At 39.7% G+C, this 19,849-nt stretch overlaps 1 protein-coding gene across 3 annotated transcripts in view; it reads left to right on the plus strand.

Annotated features, from left to right (window-relative positions):
- Nucleotides 1-19,849, plus strand: part of LOC138691352 (zinc finger protein ZFP2-like) — a 206,461-nt gene that overhangs the window by 88,316 nt on the left and 98,296 nt on the right. Inside the window, exon 6 of one of the 3 annotated variants that reach the window (XM_069813248.1) lies at nt 5,070-7,059. The exons of the other annotated variants lie outside the window; for them this stretch is intronic. Coding sequence (XP_069669349.1) covers nt 5,070-5,115 — 46 coding nt within the window. The 3' untranslated portion in view covers nt 5,116-7,059. Of the gene's footprint in view, nt 1-5,069; nt 7,060-19,849 lie in introns of those variants that run through there. 3 annotated transcript variants of the gene reach the window in all.

Raw genomic sequence — 19,849 nt, forward strand, 5'->3', positions numbered from 1 at the left:
GTTTCCTTCTTTCTTATACTGGCTATATTATATAGAGTCCAATATATATTATATATTTTCACTCTGGGTCGTTCCGGATAATCAACATTTCAGTTCATCGAGAGTTTACTGTAGGCCTAGTATCATCCCATTGTAAAATGCAGGCGTAAACTTCGGAAACTCATACAAGTATTCACTATAATATAAAATAGCTTGCTGTCGAGATTGCATGTCTTGTTTTAATTGCTTTATTTTACTAAGATTTATCAACTGCGTTGATTATCTAGCGTCTCTGTCAAGTAAAAGTGGTAATTCTAGCGAAATGAATCCGGGATCCAGTGCCGAAAGTTACCCAGCAATTTCTCTTATTGGATTGGGATCCTGCTGCTGCTGCTTTCTAAGGGAAATTTTAAGAGCCTTTAAAAATGGAATTAGACTCCTGATAGACTGCCGATGAAAGCTAGGTAATAATTGTTATCCTTTTTTGTAACAGAAACTCTAATACATACACATTTTATAGAGACAATTCTACTGCTAAAAGCATGTTACAATACAAAAAGTTTTTCAGGTTGCTAATGAAACCAAAGTTATATACTTCTCGAAAGCAGTGAAAATATAACCTATAGTTATTTCTGAAAATGGTGGATTAAATGAAGAGCAATTAATTTGATATATCTGAAAATAAAAGCGAAGATTCTCGTGGGAAAATGGGATACAACCTTCTCGGTTACACCATCTTTTGCTGGAGATAATTAAATTTTGATGAAATGTGAGACTTTAGCTGCTTTGCTAATGGCCTCATAAGCAGACACAATATAAATAAAAATATCATTAATACATTATCCATAAGAAAGTAATTGGGCACTGTTTTTGCCCCTTTAGAGCCTCGTGGTACCACCTCTTTTTTCTATAACAGCAGCCACACTGTCAGGCATGCTCTCCACTAGTTTTTTTTGGATATTCACTGGAATTCGTCGCCATTCCTATTGCAACATGGCACTCAGTTGGACAATGGAAGTTGGCCGCATCTCCCGAGACATCTATCGCCAGTCCAATTCGTCCCACAGGTGCTCAATGGGATTGAGATCAGGACTCTGTGAAGGTCAGTCCAACTGGTGAACATTATTTTCTGCGTACCACTACATAGTAGCCGCCGAAACATGGCGCCAACATCCATTGTCGAACTGAGTGCCATATTGCAAGGGGAATGGCGACTCATTCCAATAGATAATATATAAAAACTAGTGGAGAGCATGCCTGACAGAGTGGCTGCTGTTATAGCAACAAGAAGTGGTAGCACGAGGTTCTAAAGGGGAACAAACAGTGCCCAATTACTTTTTGGTAGATAGTGTAAATATCATTAATAATATACGATAATTCATTTCTACTAAGGTGTAACTACCAGTCTGTACACCAGAGCAAAATCAGTAAATATGGGGATAGAAGACAAAATATAAATTATCTTTGGCAAATAAACAGAATCGTCCTCATATCCTTCGTTATCCAAAGAACGAACGTAATGTCTATAACGGCAATGGACTATGTGGACGGTAAGATAACACTTATTCATCATTATGAAACCAAAATTCTCGACATTGGTAATATTGTAAGAAATACACTGGTAGAGGCACATTGTTGAATACGATAAATGCTGATCTAATGCAATTATTGTGCTTGACTTTTTGAAGATAATTATGTTAACAATTAAACTTAAAATACAAGACAAAGGAAAGTGAAACTTACTATTAGTGACATAATCGAAATACAAAACGTTATTCTCCACCTGTCTAACAGTCCCAACGATGAAAGTTCTCTTCTTTTGTCTGTAAAGATAAACGTTATAAATTAAAACGAATATACATAAAGGAATTAATGTAGAGGAATCTGTCCTAAAATAACATACCAAAAAAAAATGTTGGTAATGTGTTCCTTTACAATTAGAACATTGTTTTACACATACGAATAGTACACTGGATTACCATTATTACGGCACAGTTAAAAACACGATAGGTCTATTTTAAATTAGGTGTCCTCTATATAGCATTTTAAAAATATGTACTACTCTGTCATTTTACCGATAGTACTTGAGTAAAATGACATAACCTGCTCAAAGTGAGATATCAAATGTTTTCAGTTGCATATGACATGAAAATGGCTTTGCTCTTTTGGAGAGACCAGCACATTCTCTGTGTACCCACATACTTTATTTAATACAATTGAGCCATATCTCTTTTGACCTCCCTAGCAGGCCCAATCCTTGATCCGTTCCATGTTGGACCATGGGTGGGCACTTTGTATCCACGTATTTTGAACAATTTTTTACCTTCTATTTTGTACTGACAATAATGAATATATTATTATTTATAGGGCATCATTGTCTCTTGGTGTTTATTAAACCGACAATGCAATGAAATGCTATTATATTTACTGAAGAAATAATACAATGGATCTTAACACAACAGAACACAAATAATACATTTTCATCTGGATTTGAATAATTTTTCGTGATATTTAAACCAACAATACAATGGAAAGTTATCGAAAAAATACAATAAATAATACAATCGAGTTAAAAAATGTTCACCTGAAATTCAAGTTTTTATACACACGTGAGAATTAAATTTCAGGCTGAGTCTTCACACCAAGTACCCTAACATCTTTGACAGATATCTACTCTCTTGTTGTGACGGCCGCTTACACTTTTGTGGCACTTACTGCATGTAATTGTGGTCCTGAAGAGTTTATTTTTCTGTCTTCTTTACTTGATATCTGCCAGCAGATGTAGCATCACTTTTTACCAACGACAGTTAAAGTTCCTTGAGCAGTATTGTCTCCAGTGTCTGCACTGGTGGCTTGATTTTTATACTTAGGATATTTTCCATAGCAATCATACATTGGTTTTCAAGCCACTAAAATTTTTTGCCCGGTCTTGTTCTTTTAGAGTCAAAGTTCTTGCAAATAGATGCGATGTCTGTTTGTCCTTGTCTTTTCCCAATTTGGATCATTCATCAAGTACAAACAATAACCATTGATTCTTCTATGTCTATAAGAGTGAAAAACACCGACAAAGGCCATCTTCTAGTATCCCTTTTTGTTGAATATTTTTTGATCATTTGGTCAATTGTGTCCACTCCGCCTTTGGTTCCATTGTAGAATAAATTTATATGCTATTTGTTCTTCTTTCCATCATTTTCAACAGTTGCGGCTTTATGCTGTGTAGACAGTAATACAAGGATCTTTTTGGGCTTTTCACGGGTGACGTAAGAAACCAAAGTAACACGCGGGTTTCCTGTATCAGGATCGGTGAAAGTGAATTTGCTAGAGTAAACCTCCCGATCTTTTGTCGTTTTCAAATTGCTCTGGAATATGTTTGCGTTTAGTCTGCATTGTACCAACAAGTGTAAGTACATAGTCAGTGTACAGTTCTTCAGCCAGTTCAACTGATGTGTAATATCTATCTGTTGTGATATTACGACCTGAATCTTTTAGAGACGTCGCAAGTCTCTTCACAATTGATTTAGGATCCCTGGATTCTGGAGTACTGTCTTCTGTTTTGTCGGCATACACCTCCATACGCAAGATATACCTTTCTCTGCAGTCAGCTAGTATTCTGATGAGAACTCTATATTTTCCAGGTTTTTCCTTCATAATCACCTTGAACGGACACCGTCCTCTTAATAACGATAACATCTCATCAATCACTACGCTCTCTCGCGGACAATAATACTGCAGAAATCCTTCATTAATTTGTTCAGACACTTCTCGAAGTGGAGCAAACTTCTCTCCCTTCCTGCGATCCTCTCTGGTACCCTTATCGTCAAATCTTATAACTTTCACAAGTTTTCGGAACCTATATACTGGTCGACCAAATCTTTCTGACCACAAATCATGATAGTCAAGCTTCGTGTCGTCATTGGAAGCCATGAGAATGAAAATTCCAATCAGTGACATAATTTCTGTTTTATTAGTTACCTTTATTCCTTTGTGTTGTGCCTCCTAATTAGTGTACTGCAGAATAATACGTATAATGTTGGAGGTGAAAAATTTTGAATACGAGTCCAGAATGCTGGTCACATTTTCTTCGGGTCGTAAACCCGGACGTTCTCTGATAATATTTTGTGTGGAGCGTCGTCTTCCTCGGGGTGGTTGAGATCAGTAACGTCTACCTGATTTAGCGACATACTCTCTTACGGATACATCAGGTAAAGAAGTGTGTTCCTAATAGTGAAACAGAGGCAAAATTTGTCGGTCAATTGTCTGCCCATTGAATTCAACGTTGAATAAGCTATTCAGTCGAAAGCGCCGTTAAATAATCAGTATTACAATCGAAGGAGTGAGTGCATAGTTCAAACAGAGATATTAAGGAAATACTCATTGACATAGATCTTACAAGTCATTCATTAATGCACCTATACTTAACTTTATTTCTTAACTGTTGAAATATAATTTAATGTTGTTTCAATCATCAAACTTAGCAGGTATACTGAACGTTAACAACTTATCAATTCATTTTTTATTAAGTAATTTAATTCACTAAGTTTTTGCATCATTGGTTGGTCATCTTCATGCCATTATATGACATAATATAAATTATATAAATATAAATATTTTGGACATAAAAGTCGAGGGAATGTAGCATGCCTTGTTACAAATGTGGAACAATACAATAACACAATTAATAAAGAAGTGCATTTCAAAAACAAAGGTGAATGACAATATATTTTTATTGGGTTATTTTACGACGCTGTATCAACATCTAAGTTATTTAGCGTCTGAATGATATGAAGGTGACAGTGCCGGTGAAATGAGTCTGGGATCCAGCACCGAAAGTTACCCAGCATTTGCTCCTATTGGGTTGAGGTAAAACCCCGGAAAAAACCTCAACCAGGTAACTTGCCCCGACCGGGATTCGAACCCGGGCCACCTGGTTTCGCGGCCAGACGCGCTGACCGTTACTCCACAGGTGTGGACATGACAATATATGTTACATAATTTTATCATATTGATTGCATAATATTGGCGGCATGTTTGGAGATGTGGCGTAGTCTGCAGGATCCCCTGACTTGTCATATGTTTTCTTTTTCTTGTAGGGTATACTCTCCAACGCATACACTCCACTATCCACTGAATAACTGAAGCATAGAAAAAGATAATCCAGAAGTGAGAGCTGTCTTATGATATTGGTCAATTAATACATTTTCACTTCTGATTGAGGTTCTGGCTGATATGTACATCTATTATCAGGCAGTACATCTCTCGCTTGACGATATGTGTCAAAGGAAGAATTATTATTTGTATACATCTGAAGTCTGATTAATATAAACTGGTCAGCGATATATGCAATGGAGGAGGAAAGAAACTGGCCGTCCTTCCCCATTATCTCCTGCGTTAGTTGCCTCATGTGTGAATTTTTTTGGTGTCACTTGTGGGGTTCAGAACTGTCTTCGAACAGTTGACTAAACAAATGAATATTTTGTTTTTGCGTGAGAAAAATTATTTTATTTTTAAAATCAGTAACCTCCCGTGCTACATCCTATCATCCTATAGTGAACCAAGTGGACATTATGCACTGTGGCTTTACACTAATCAAGCGGGAAGAATACACTATTTTTACATAAGGACTCGACATAAAATTCTACGCATATACTCACGTTAATGTGTAGGCAGATGTTTCAAGAGTATATCCTTCTCCACTTGTAGACTTTTGAATGTTATCAATCTCGCAGGTGTAGTTGTTTTCGATATCTATGGTATTTCCCATTTTGTACAGCTCATGCCACGCGTTAGCATACTAAAAGCAAAAGATTATTTGAATTACGAATTTTCTACGTGGAGAACAAAATACTCCTTACTTTCAGCATGGACTTACATAGAAACTTTCATTAGGATGTGCTCCCTGAAGCATAGTTCTTAGACTAACAATTCAGACAAAGTACAAGGAAAACAAGTAGACAACACAGTTATTGTCTCCGGAACACTTGGATAATGAAAATAATATGTAAATGACAAACATAATTTCAATATCTGTGAAGTTCTTATTATCTTATAGAAATTTATGTTTCAGCTTTGTTCATCATGTTTAGTTTACTTTCAAATAACAAGAAACTATATTTAATTTGTTTTATTCTTTAATTTTATATTGAATAAATGACCATGGAGCAATATCAGGTAATAAATGTGAATAAATTCTAAAAAGAAATGGCAGCACAGGAATAAATTAGGCCTCAGAGGAGTCAGATTATAGCAGCTTACTTGTGAGCCGCTTAGGCTGTTTACATGGTTGGGTATTTTCCGAGATGATCTCATGTGTAATTTCACGGCAAATCTTTGGACTTGTCTCGCTAAATATCATGTCTCCATCGCCAATTTCTGTGACGCTGTACAAATTCTTATTCTAACAAAAAATATTTCAATATCCGGTAATTTCATTACTATATAATTTTGTTATTCTATATTTCATTTGTACTTCAATAAAAAAATTTCGTTCTTTGTTCTTAAAATCTACAATAAATTGTCTAGCCTTTATTAATCAGGTAATTCGTACTTCGACTCTTATTGTAATTTAAATTTAATATTAGTTTTGATTGTATCCTTCACATTCTAGTTGTAATCCCCTGGTAGAGGGGAAGATAAGGCCTGATGGCCTCATCTCTACCAGGTTAAATAAATAATATATACTAAAAATCCCCGGATCTAACCCTCCGATGGATACGCGGGTTATTTCGAGACCCCAAAATTGTCCTATAGTATGTAGTAAATTACATACAGTATGCATATCTGGGTCACCAGTATTCAAAATACTTTTTTAAAAATTGATTTCGTATATTAATTTATTTATGTAGGCTAATTCAATGTTTTGTTTTCTTCTTGTCATAAATTGATCTCAAATTTAAGCATTCCATCGCTGGACACATGGTATTTAAAGATATCAACGGAAATATAATTTAATTGTTGATTTGACTTACAATAAAAGAGTTTCAAGTAATAATAGTTATTATATGTCCCTAAGACTACAATAAAGTGATAATATATTAACATAATATTTCTTGTAAAACATGTAGGTATTCTTAAAGATACCAAGTGCTCACCTACGTAACTTCTGCAACATGTCCATCAATGAATAAGGATTAGCATAATAAACATTGTTGGCTATTTATGGAATAAATTGTGTTGTGTGATTGTGATTTAGGTCTTTAATGACTGAAATAAGAATTACAACCAGAAGATTTCCTGTAAAAATGCAAGGGCACTTCATGACCCTAAGTGTCCATCTACGTAGAACGTCGAGGGAAGGGTAGAACATCGTTAAGTAAGCGACTAAAAATAATGATAAGTAGGGCGCGGATTTTTATGTGGTAAAAACTTAAAAGTATTTATTGTTTAAGTTCTAAAAATTTGAAAATATGTGCTGAAACTGTCGTGTTGGCGTGCCTGGGAAAAACCCAGGTAGGGGAAAAGGGATCGTATCATTCAAGGTTTTTGGTTGCCTCTAACAATAGTACTTATAAGAAAAGCCATCGTGAATGTAACAATTTAATAAAGTACAAACAAAGTAGAGAGAAAAGGAGTTACAAATATTGTACAAGTTAAGAACTGTAAATACATAAGAATAACCCCAAGCAAGAGGGTGGGGATAATTAAAGACATTGAAAACTAAAGTCTAATAACGGCATGGAATGCCGAGAGAGAAAGAGCTAATAACTAACATAGATTAGGAAGTGAAGATCATAATATGCACAAGGAGTGATCGAACACCCACAAAGAAGTACAGTTCCCCGTAGCACACGGGCTCTGATAAATCCAATAGAATTCAACGCTCCAACCTTTAGCTGAATGCCGGTACCGGTCCATGTAGAATACGCCTTCGCCGACTCACAAATATCATTATTAATACCACCGTAGACTCGAAGAAAATTCACTGTCGTATTAAGGATGTTAACCATTCCCACACTATGTAGAATATTATAATTTACAGCGCTGGCCAATGCACTGTTAAAGATGAAACAGACCTTCCCGGGGTCTATGTAACTGCAATACGAAAACGAAGTTCTGTTGATAATGCGTGCCACGCAATATCAGAGTCATTCCAATTGAACCAGGCGGGCCGACTCAACCCCGACGATGGCGAAGTGTAAACAAGCGACGAATCTTCGAGCAGAGGTCAGAGGCCCGGTCGTCCTCTCTCCCTCTGTCTCGCTGCAAACAAGAGTCCCGTCTCCCCCGAGGCCGATCCTAGCTCCTCCAGCAGACAGAGCCCGGTTCTCTTCTTCCTCCAATCAGAGGAGGAGAAGATGGAGGTGCGTTCACGAAAAATAAAGGGAACAATGTAGCCACCATTATAACATAAAAATATCCGCAGCATAAATTGCATCAAAAAACTAAAAATCTATTTTCTGAAAATGGAAGCAAAAATATCAGAATGTTCGTAACTGATTAGAAAAAGATATATTGAAACTCACCAATTGCAGCTAAATATCAGATACAAAATGCTGACTGGAGTTGCAGTGCACAACAAATGTCATCTCCAGATTGTGGATCACAAATCCTTGCCGATTAGTTAATTAGATAGTGGAGTTTAAAAAGGGCGCGTCAGCATCTATGGCTATTTGCGCACTTATCTAAAATTCTTTACAGAACAGAGACATAATACAATAATCAGAATGCTTAAAAGAACTATAAAAACGTTGTCACGATTAAAACGATGTACACAAATGCAGTTTCAACAGGGTGACGCATAAAACATTATAAAAATCTCAGACCTTAACTAGTATTTAAAAAGAGACAATAAAATAACAATACAAATGCTACCATAAATATATTATCTGGCGTATTTCTAAAATACTGGGATGTAAAAGGTCCTAATGTCAAGTTTGTTAAAAAACTTATATACTAAATAACAAATGTAACCCCCGGATGTAAAGGGCCCGGAGGACAGGAAAACAGGTCAATAAAAAAAATAAATCACCCTGTCAAGTCCAGTACTCGATAAAAATCTCAGGACTGCATTTGTAAAATTAAAATCATTTCCAAGAGCGTCACGAAGAGTCGGCCGAATTCCATATTGCCGACGGACACGGTCATATTTTCTACAATGCAATAACAAATGTTCCTTCGTAAGTGGAATATGGCATAGATCACACTCCGACTGAAGCTCGCCACGTAGCAGATGACCATGTGTGAAATGAGAGTGGCCAATCCTCAACCGGGTGAGTGAAACTTCTTCGTGTCGTGACGCTCTTGTGGACGAATCCCAAACTCGAACAGTATTCTTTATTCTTCGTAATTTGTTTCCCTCTTGTGCAGACCATTCTCCTTCCCATTGCCACCATATTCTATATTTCAAATGATTTCGTAAGTCTTGCCACCTCTCGCGCCAATATACCAGAGTGCCATTCGTAGCACCATCTTTGGCTGCAGCAACTGCGGCCTCATTCCCAGGAATTGCGACGTGGCGAGGAATCCACACTATTCCAATCTCGGAGTCAGAGCTTAGGAGTGTGTGGAGCAGCTGCTGAGTTCTTAACACAAGGGGATCATCTGAATAGAGAGACTGCAAAGACTGAATCCACTTTAAGTGTCGGAGCAGATTAGATATCTGCCCCGAGGTTGTCGAATTAAAAACAATAAAACTCTGTAAAAAGCATATAATTCTGCAGTAAAAACACTGGTATATTCGCTCAGTTTACATTTAAAAATCTGTCCATTTGCAACGAAGGAGCAACTAACACAATCATTTACTCGGGATCAGTCAGTAAAAACCAAAGAATAATTTGGAAAACATGATAAAAGTTCACTAAAACAAAGTCTATAAACAAAACCTGGTGTACAATTCTTAAAACTTTGGCTCAGGCTTACATCAAACATGGGGCGAAGCATAATCCACGGTGGAGTGGTGGTGTATTCTTGTGTGCGAACGGATGGTAGATGGACGTCGAGCTCAGAGAGCAGTTCACGGAATCGCACGCCTGCTGGGCGAGGTCTCCGTGGATTTTCACTATCGGCCGTAAAGAGACGAATGATGGAAAGAGTCGAAAGAATTGTGCTCAGGCTGCGAGCGGAGCTAAATTGCCTATGAGCACAACAGGACATAAAGTCGCCGATACAGTGATGGTTCCCCCGCTTCACAATACAGGCTCTCTATCCTACTCGTTCGGAAGGCACATGTAGCGAGTCGTACCCCTTGATGATGGATAGTGTCTAAGTGACGTAGCTTAGATTTATTTGCTGAGCCATAGATAAAACAGCCATAATCCAGCTTTGAACGGATAAGGGCACGATAAAGACATAAAAGCGCTATGCGGTCTGCACCCCAGCGTACCCCTGACAAAAGCGTAAAATGTTTAAAGATTTTTCACAACGCCGTATCAAATCACGGATATGCGCCTCCCACGTTAATTTATAATCAAATATAAGGCCCAAAAACCACGCAGTGTCTGTATATTGCAACTCTACTCCATTAAGACCCAGTTCAGGGTGTGGATGGATTCCACGATGGTTGTAGAAGTGGACACATTGCGTCTTTTGAGTGGAGAATTTAAAGCCATTGCGAAAAGACCACTCCGATAGCACGTTGATAACCAGTTGCAACTGTCGACCGATAGATGGGATGTATCGGGAACTGTAATATACACTGAAGTCATCAACGTACAAGAGAGTAGATATTCGGTCACCCACACAGAGGGTAATGCCATTGATCGCAATGCAGAAAAGAAGAACGCTTAATACAGACCACTGCGGAACGCCATTTTCTTGGAGATGTTCGTTAGAAACTGTGGTGCCTACTCGAACTCGGAAATACCACTCTGCCATGAACTTCGCAATAAACGTTGGCAGACTGCCACGAAGTCCCCAATCATGCAGGGTTTGCAGAATTCCAAAACACCACGTGGTATCGTAAGCCTTTTCTAGATCAAAGAAGACCGTCACTAGATGTTCTCTCTTGAGGAAAGCATTTCTAATGGCGGTCTCCAGCCGAACAAGATGGTCTGCGGCGGATCTGTGCTTACGAAAAACCACACTGGATATTAGATATCGGTTTCCCGATACGAGTACCCACATCAGGCATTTTCTTAACATCTTTCCCATAACCTTGCATACACAGCTGGTGAGACATATTGGCCTATAATAGCCAGGTAAGGAAGGGTCCCTTCCCGGTTTCTGGACTGGAATTACAATGGCGCAACTCCAAGCAGATGGAAATACACCCTCAGTCCAGATTCTATTGTATATAGACAAAAGAAAACATTATCCAGGTGGTGGAAGATGACGAAGCATGCGGTTATGGGTGTTTTCAGGGCCAGGGGAGGTGTCAGGGAATGTGTCTAGTGCCGCCTCCAACATCTCGGATGTGAACGGTGTATTGTAGTCTTCAATGTTGTCAGGTTGAAAATTTAGGCGTCGTTTTCCTGCAGAATCTTTGATTTTCAGAAATACCGAGTCATAATTATTTGAGCTGCTTATTTGTGAAAATGTGGTACCAATATTTCAGCAATTTCTATAGGACTGGTGGTCGTTACTCCATTGTTTAGAAGGCCCGGAATTACAGAACTACGTTTCCCAATTGTTCGACGGACTTTGTCCCATATGGTGTCAGCTGGGACGTTGTGTTTCAATGAATTGACGTACTTTGTCCAGGACGTCTTCTTAGCATCGCACATATTGCGACGAGCTTTGGCTCGAAGACGTTTAAACTGGACAAAATATTCTTGGGTCGGATGGCGCTCAAATTGGCGTAAAGCACGTGTTTGCGGTCATGGATTGCATCTCTGCAGGCATCCGTCCACCAGGGGACAGAGAAGCGTTTTGGCCTGGAGGACGACCGGGGGATTGATAATTCCGCTGACTTTATAACCACATTTGAGAAATGGTCTACTACGGAGTCCACACTTTCATGTCCGTTATCATCGAATGATATGGACTCCGAAAATCCGATCCAGTCCGCCTTTTTAATAACCGAGTTTGGAGATCGAGATTCTGTAGGACGGAAAGCGGACATACGCATTCGAATGGGATAGTGGTCACTACCATGTAGGTCGTGAATCACAGCCCTTTCGAAATGCGTGGATAAAACTGGGCTACAAATAGAGATATCTATCATGGAGTATGTACCGTAAGCCAAGGAGAGAAGAGTTGCTTCCCCTGAATTCAGGGTAACAAGATTTACACGGGTACATTCCTCTGCTATATTATTTGCTGTCTTCATCGGAATTTGAGCCCCATGAGTGGTGGGATGCATTGAAATCCCCCACTACCAGATATGGAGCAGGTAGCTGTGAGAGAATATCTTCAATTTCATGCACTGTGAAAGGTGTGTCTGTGAGCATATATACAGAGGCTATTGAGAACTGGATGGAAGGTAGGGTCACTCGCGCGGCTATGCATTGATGTGGGCTGTTGATGTTTTTTTATTGGGTTATTTTACGACGCTGTATCAACATCTAGGTTATTTAGCGTCTGAATGAAATGAAGGTGATAATGCCAGTGAAATGAATCCGGGGTCCAGCACCGAAAGTTGCCCAGCATTTGCTCGTATTGGGTTGAGGGAAAACCCCGGAAAAAACCTTAACCAGGTAACTTGCCCCGACCGGGATTCGAACCCGGGCCACCTGGTTTCGCGGCCAGACGCGCTGACCGTTACTCCACAGATGTGGACCTGTTGATGTTGATAACAGAGGAAAAGATACTTTGGTGCAATAGGAGGGCAGTACCTCCGTTAGCATGAATAGCGGCAAGGTGATCGTACCGATGAACGTAGTATCCTGAGATACTCAGAGAGTTTTCGGGCCGAAGGTGTGTCTCCTGGAGACACAAAATGGCAGGTTTTTCATGATACATCAATTACTGTAGTTCTGTATATCTGCTGCTTACACCGTTCACATTCCACAGTACAATATTAGTCATCAAGAGGAGCTATATCATGTTGATGGCTTAACAGGGGATCTTCTCTTCTTTTCCTTTCTATGGGAAGATGCTTTTGCCTTTGACTGCTTTGTCTTCGACTTTGGCGACTCACTTGTAGTTTGTCGCAGTCCTGATCGTGAACTTGATCGAGGACGTGATCGAGAACGTGATTTCGACCTGCCACCCGAACTAGGAGTGCGATGTTCTGGTCTTCTACTAGGCCTACAATCCTTCTCTGCTGTCATAGCAATGATTTTTTTAGGGACGTAAGGCCTGATGTCAAGTCTACAAGTGTCGTCTGACTCAGCAGTCTGAGTAGCGGCGTCTATATATGTCTGGGTTGCGATCTCAATTCGCTTCCCAGGTATGTTTGTAGGATGTGGCGTTTGTGTGGTGGCATCGACTCCCTCTGTTAGTGTCTGCAGTACAGACGCATAGGACTTTTCAGGTGCCTTCTTTTCTTTATCTAAAATAAGCCTACGTGCCTCAAAAAGCTAATATTTTCCCGGACTCGAAGCTCTTGAATCGTCTTTTCCAGCATATACTTTGGTCCCCAGAACAATTCACACAGTGCTCGGCGCCGGTACATGGGGAATCCCCATGGTCAGCACCGCCGCACTTTGCAGGGATGATATTTTTTGTGCAACGTTTTTGCGTATGTCCGAACCGTTGGCACCTAAAGCACCGTATTGGTTTCGGCACATACGCACGCACAGGGACACGCTCGTAGACGACAAAGATATGTTCTGGCAAAAGAGACGTCTCAAATTTCAGAAAGACTGTGCTTAGGGGTTCAGTCCGTCCGTCCCGCTTCCGTAGTAAACGGTAAGTCTTGGACACGGACTGTTCCGCCAGCTGTAGTTGGATCTCTTCATCTGAATGACCATATAGAGAATCTGTATGCACAACTCCTCTCGTGGTGTTGAGCGAGGAATGACGTTCAAATCTGATGGGGTATAACCCCAGCAACTTTGCTTTCAACAGCATCTCACTCTGTTTTGCAGATGCACTCTCAACGAGGAGACTACCTTTGCGGAGTCGAGTTGCATTTCTGACCTTGCCAACGAGTCCATCGAGCGCACGTCTCACGTAGAATGGACTAATGTTTTTCATGGTTCCGTCCAAGGTGATACTGATAAACTTTCGATGCGGCATGTTTACAGTAACTTTCTCAGGGTCAAATTCCATAGCAATTTTCGTCATATGACCACCAGTCGTACTTTCTCCTATCTTCTGTTTCTTCTTAGTTTTTCTGAGGGAGAAGAGGAGCGCGAGTACATTTGGAACTGGCCCCCCCTCTACGGAACCGTTGGCGTCAGCCTGCCACCGGTGGGGGGCGGAAGAAAAAGACACCTAAAATTCTTCTCGGTCTGCCGGCCTTGGGGACCCCCCCACAGCCCGATCCCAATCAACCCACTTCACGCAAGTTACGCTTCAAACTGGTCATTACACGTCTAATGGCAAGTCTTACACCAGAGGCGTGTCGCAGTTTTATGCCCCTACCACGGGAATTACAGCCCGTGGCTCCCCACTCTACACTACACAACCGCCGGACTACTCGGCTAGCTCCGACCCTCCCACCAAAGCCGGGGCAATCCGAGATCGCACGCAGCTTCAGGGGCTTGTGTTTGGTTACACTGCGACATCCATAAGTCAGCGGTAACAGGTCGGAGCGATATATTTGCCCCGGCGAGCAGAGTCGGTGACCGGGACGTCTAAATCGCCCCGGGCCCCCATTGGGACTCTACGTGAGTGTACTTGACGTCTGGTGCGTGCTCGGCACCTAAACTTGCATATAGGGGCAGTATGAAGGGTCCACTATTGCTTCGTTGCTGGGCGCCCTGTCGGGCCGCACGAGTTTTAAGTCGCGCTCGAAACCGTGGGACAGGACCACGGAGATAGGAAGGATCCTCGCTGGTGAGACGGGAGTTATAAACCTAAGAAACTTAACCTAATAATAGATATAAGAACTAGAAGGGGAAGAAGAACGAAGCCTTATCAGGCATTCTTAACTAATCCCGTCATGGTAACGGACGTGGCAAAAACTGAGAGCGGGGATGGAGTGGTGAAAATGGCTGTGATGATGTGGTGGGCGTTCCGCATGCAATGGTGGCCGGCGAGGAGAAATAGAGCGATGAAAGAGACGAGAGAATGAAAGGACTGGGTGGTGATAAGGCGATTAATGTTCGAAAAGAAAGCACGAGAGCCACCATTGCATCTCCAGGTCACCAACTTGGCGGAACCCACCTCGACCGGCGTGCCGATTATCCCAGAACAAAGCATTATATTGAGAAAATGAACTTACTACATCACATGATATTAACCTTGCATATTTGAAGTGAGATATAACGTTAACACACACACAATCAAGTTCACTTATGTTTTCGCCTGCCAAATCTTGAGAGACTTTGCAGAGGGTTTGGTAGCCAGTATTTTTCTCAAACCTCAGCTTAAATTTTTTACCTTAGAATTCTATTTTCGAACCCGAAATAGTGTTAAGTTGCCTTTCAACATATTGTATTTCCTTAACTGAATTATTCAATAAATATACTGAAGTTTCTAGTTTCTTTATTGAGGAAATCAAGAAACCGAAATTAGCATATATGAAGGCCAAATCACCTTTTAAAATAGTATCACATATTAAATTCTGAATAATCTAAATTACAGATGCATCGTCTTTGTCCAGTTCACTTACTGCAGATGTAAATGCTTCGAAATGATCTGCATGACACAACACGGCATTAAGCCAGATGCCCCAAGGCATATCTACATGTGTAGGAGGCAATGGAAGATCAGTTTGTATTCTTTTGAAATGATTAATCCGTGCTAGCGATTTTACAGACTTTTTTCCCTTGGACACTAACTTGTCCACATTAGGATAAATGGATCAAATTGTTTCACACAATCTATTCAGGGCGTGAACGACACACGTTACATGAATCATGATAGGGTATCTTACACAAAGACCTTCGGCAGCTTTCTTCATATATGCCGCGGAGACGTAAGCAGAAGTAATACATTGTCATATTTCACACCATTCGGCCACAGGATCTCCAAAGACTGACTAAATAGCTTAGCTTTTTTTACATGATTTGCAGCTGGCATTCCTTTACAAGCTAGCAAGAAAAATTGCTTGGAAATGATTTCGTCATTTTTAAGTACACCTATTATTACATTTCCCACTTTTCGACCACTGGTATCGGTAGTTTCGTCAATAGTCAACAAGATTTTTTTTTCACATATAGACATAACGTTTTGTAATATTTCATCGCAGCACTTTGGAAGATAATTTTTCCTTAGCGTCGACTCATTTGGAGGACTTATGTTGGTATATTTAGTAAGAATCTTTCCGAGGTCGGAATTGTTCACCTTATAAAAAGGAATGTCAGCTGAAAGACAGGCTTCACATAAATCTGAATAATAATCTGAGTATATTCATATATGAGGTCTCGCCATCCTCATTGAATGATCAAGACTACTTTCTACAAGTAGTCAACATGTAGATACCTAATATTGGAGAAAAATTCGTTCCGGCACCGGAAATCGAACCCAGCACCTGCAAGCTTCACTTATACCCAGTTTGGTATGAATGTACTTACTATCATTAATTAAGGAGTTATACTAAAGTGATGTATTGCATGTTTCTAACCATTCACTAATGTACATTCATGTGTTTGGTCAAATGAAAATCTTGATAAGTCACAGATACAAGTTACATAATTATTCTGAAATACCGGTTGCTTAATTAGAATTATTGCACATTTTCGAACCATGTAGTATTGGCTAAAACGAAACAAAAAATTCTCAAGAACATAGACCTATATCCGGAAACAAATATTTTATGTGGCCTCTTATCGTCAATCCAAAAAGCAGAACAAATGTTCGCATGTAAACAGTCTAGTAAATACGGGTCCTAAATTTAATACACTATGTTTCAAGATATCTTCTTACTTCTGTAAAATATTCAGTGGTTTAGACCGTCTTTCTGTCTGAGATTACTGAACTTTTCTTATTGGTTGTGTTTACCTCCACAGGGCATTAACGGATGTGGTTCAAGCACGTTGGGGTATCACCCCATTTTCTACATTGTTATCGTGAGACAATACCGAACCCAGACATTTAATGACCGATGGATTAGTCGAGGAGGTTCAGCAGCATGGCCTTGCCGATTATTTCAACGTAATCCTTCAGACTTTTTGGTATGTGAACACATAAAGACCTCAGTGTGTGCCACACTCATCGATAATATGAACATTGCAGGAGTGGGTGTACAATACATGTCAGGAATTTTAAAATTAGGTACAGTGAACATGTGTCAGATTTTAAGAACAACCGTAGAAAATCTAAATATTCCGTCCATTTAATGGATACTGGACATCGAATTAGGGCTTAGAAAACACACCTTCAAAATTTTAAATACATGTTCCGACGTCAAATTAATAAATAGGGCGGAAGAATTTTACATCACCAAACAACAATTACAACAAGGCACTACAATTAATGAAAATCTGATCCACAATCACAATCCATTGTACACCCTTTTAAAACATAGTTCTCTCCTTCATTCCTCCAAATCACTCCACGGATACACGAACTACAAAACACGTTACACTTTGTTAGTTGAAATTAAACACCCAAGCCTACAACTACATATAGTTTCATCGCTCTGTACGTAAGTAAATTTTGGATATTCCTTTTGACCCCTTGTCAAATCTTCCATTTTTATAATATGTAAACGTGTGTTGCAGATCAGAATGAATATTCGACAATATTTGGTCACCGGGATGCAGTTTATTCAATTAAACTGATTACATGTACAACAAATACATCCCTTCATTTCAACAACCTGTGTACGATAATGATTTAGATTTTTCGAATGATTCTGTAAGTAAATTCATACTTTCATATGGCATTTCAATATGTTTCTCTATTTTACCTATCATAGATATACGTTTGTTTTTCAGATAGGAGAGCACAGAACACTTAACAAGAATTTTACTCGCTCCATTGAAATTAGCCAGTTCATATTTGCTTTTACTTAGTAATATCATTTTTTTATATTTCTAGTAATTTATTGATTTTACAATGATCAGCACATTGATTTCTACTCTCTGTATGCTTCTCTATTCACTTTCAACAAGTTATTGACAACAGTACAATATATTTAGGACACCAATGTATTGAGATCTACTTTGTATGCCAACGTCACGTATTCAATATTACTTCATAGCTATGCAAACTTACGTCGTTTTAATTTGTTTTAATATTTGACATGATCTTTTCTAATGTTGTTTTGGATGATTAATATTGTCACTAAACTATGTCATATTTTACTCTATTTATGTCATTTCCAAATGTAAATCAAAGTTTTTGTAATTGATTTTAGAAGGATATCTGTTATATCTCGTACCTGAAGATGCCCTACAAAGGGCGAAAACATTAGTATTAAAACTAAATAAGATGTAACACATCAGTGTTCTCTTTTATATGTAATCAATGCTCAAGCCATAAGACGGAATAAATAATTAATTATATTTTGATACATGTTATTAAGATTAATCCAGTCTTATTTTGGGGTTTCGAAACAAGCTGTTTTTTTTACGGTTATTGGTTGTTAACCTTTCGCCCAACACCCAAGCTAGAGGATCACCCCTCATCGGATGTCCGCGACTGGTTATTCTATATACTGTATTCGCACCTACCCATTATTTCTGGAGGCTGTCTCCTCTATCCGCAGCCTGAGGACGCGCCATGCGTGCAAAAAATACTCTACATAAACGTTTGTGAAGTATATTAGAAAATCTCGGAAATTGAAAGTTTCGCTTTGATCCTTCTTCAAATTTTCCTCGATTTTGTAAAAGAAAAAAAAACACTTTACAACCTTCCCAATATACTATTAGTGAATGTAGCTATTATAAGGGTGTCTGATTTAAGACGTTCATTTTTGCCCAGACAACCCAAATAACAGTCTAGACATGTGGAAGGTATTTAAAAGTTTCCTAAGCTGATTCAGGGGTTAGTATAACGTTCATTTAGCCTACATCATCACGTTAATGTTACGAATTTTAGTCTTTGCATGATAATGTTATGTTAAGCAAGTGCTGTTGATCTGTTATGTTCATTATTTATTTTCTTTCTTCTTTCCAAAGTTTCGTCCAGTCTTGGATAATGTTTTATCGAATTATTTTCTCTTCCTGTAGTTTCTGCAACATCGCTTTCCCGTTCGAGGTTTTGTTCCTCCAAAGTTGATGATCGGGGGGTGCAATAGTGGCTCTCGTGCATTCCTTTCTGCACATTTATCGTATTACCAACATCCAGCCTTTTTCGTTCTCTCTTCTCTCTTATCATTATTTCTCACCGCCGATCACCATTGCATGCGGAATGCCCACTACATCATAACGGCCATTTTCACCTTTCCATCCCCGCTCAATAGACTTGCCACGTCCGCCTACATGACGAAATTTGCTGAGAATGCCTGATTTGGCCTCATATATCTTCCCTTTCTAGCTAAAAATATTCATTAATAGGTTAAGTTTCGTATGCTTATAACTCCCGTCCCACCAGCGGGGATCTTTCCTATCTCCGTGGTCCTGTCCAACGGTTTCGAGCGCGACTTCCGGATTGTGTGGCCCGACAGGGCGCCCAGCAACGAAGCAATAGTGGACCCTTCATACTGCCCCTATATGCAAGTTTAGGTGCCGAACCCGTACCACAGGTCAAATACATTCACGTAGAGACCGAATGGGGGCTCAATGCGATTTAGACGGCCCGGTGACCGACTCTGCTCGCCGGGGTGCATATTTCGCTCCGACGCGTTACCTCTGACTAATGGGTATCGCAGTGTAATCAATGACAAGTCCCCTGAATCTGCGTGCGGTCTCGGATTACTCCGGCTTTGGCGAGTGAGGTCGGAGTTAGCCGAGTAGTCCGCCGGTTGTATTCAGTGTAGAGTGGGGAGCCATGGGCGGTT

Source organism: Periplaneta americana, chromosome 16 (assembly GCF_040183065.1).
Source record: "Periplaneta americana isolate PAMFEO1 chromosome 16, P.americana_PAMFEO1_priV1, whole genome shotgun sequence".
In the NCBI taxonomy this organism is placed as follows: domain Eukaryota; kingdom Metazoa; phylum Arthropoda; class Insecta; order Blattodea; family Blattidae; genus Periplaneta; species Periplaneta americana.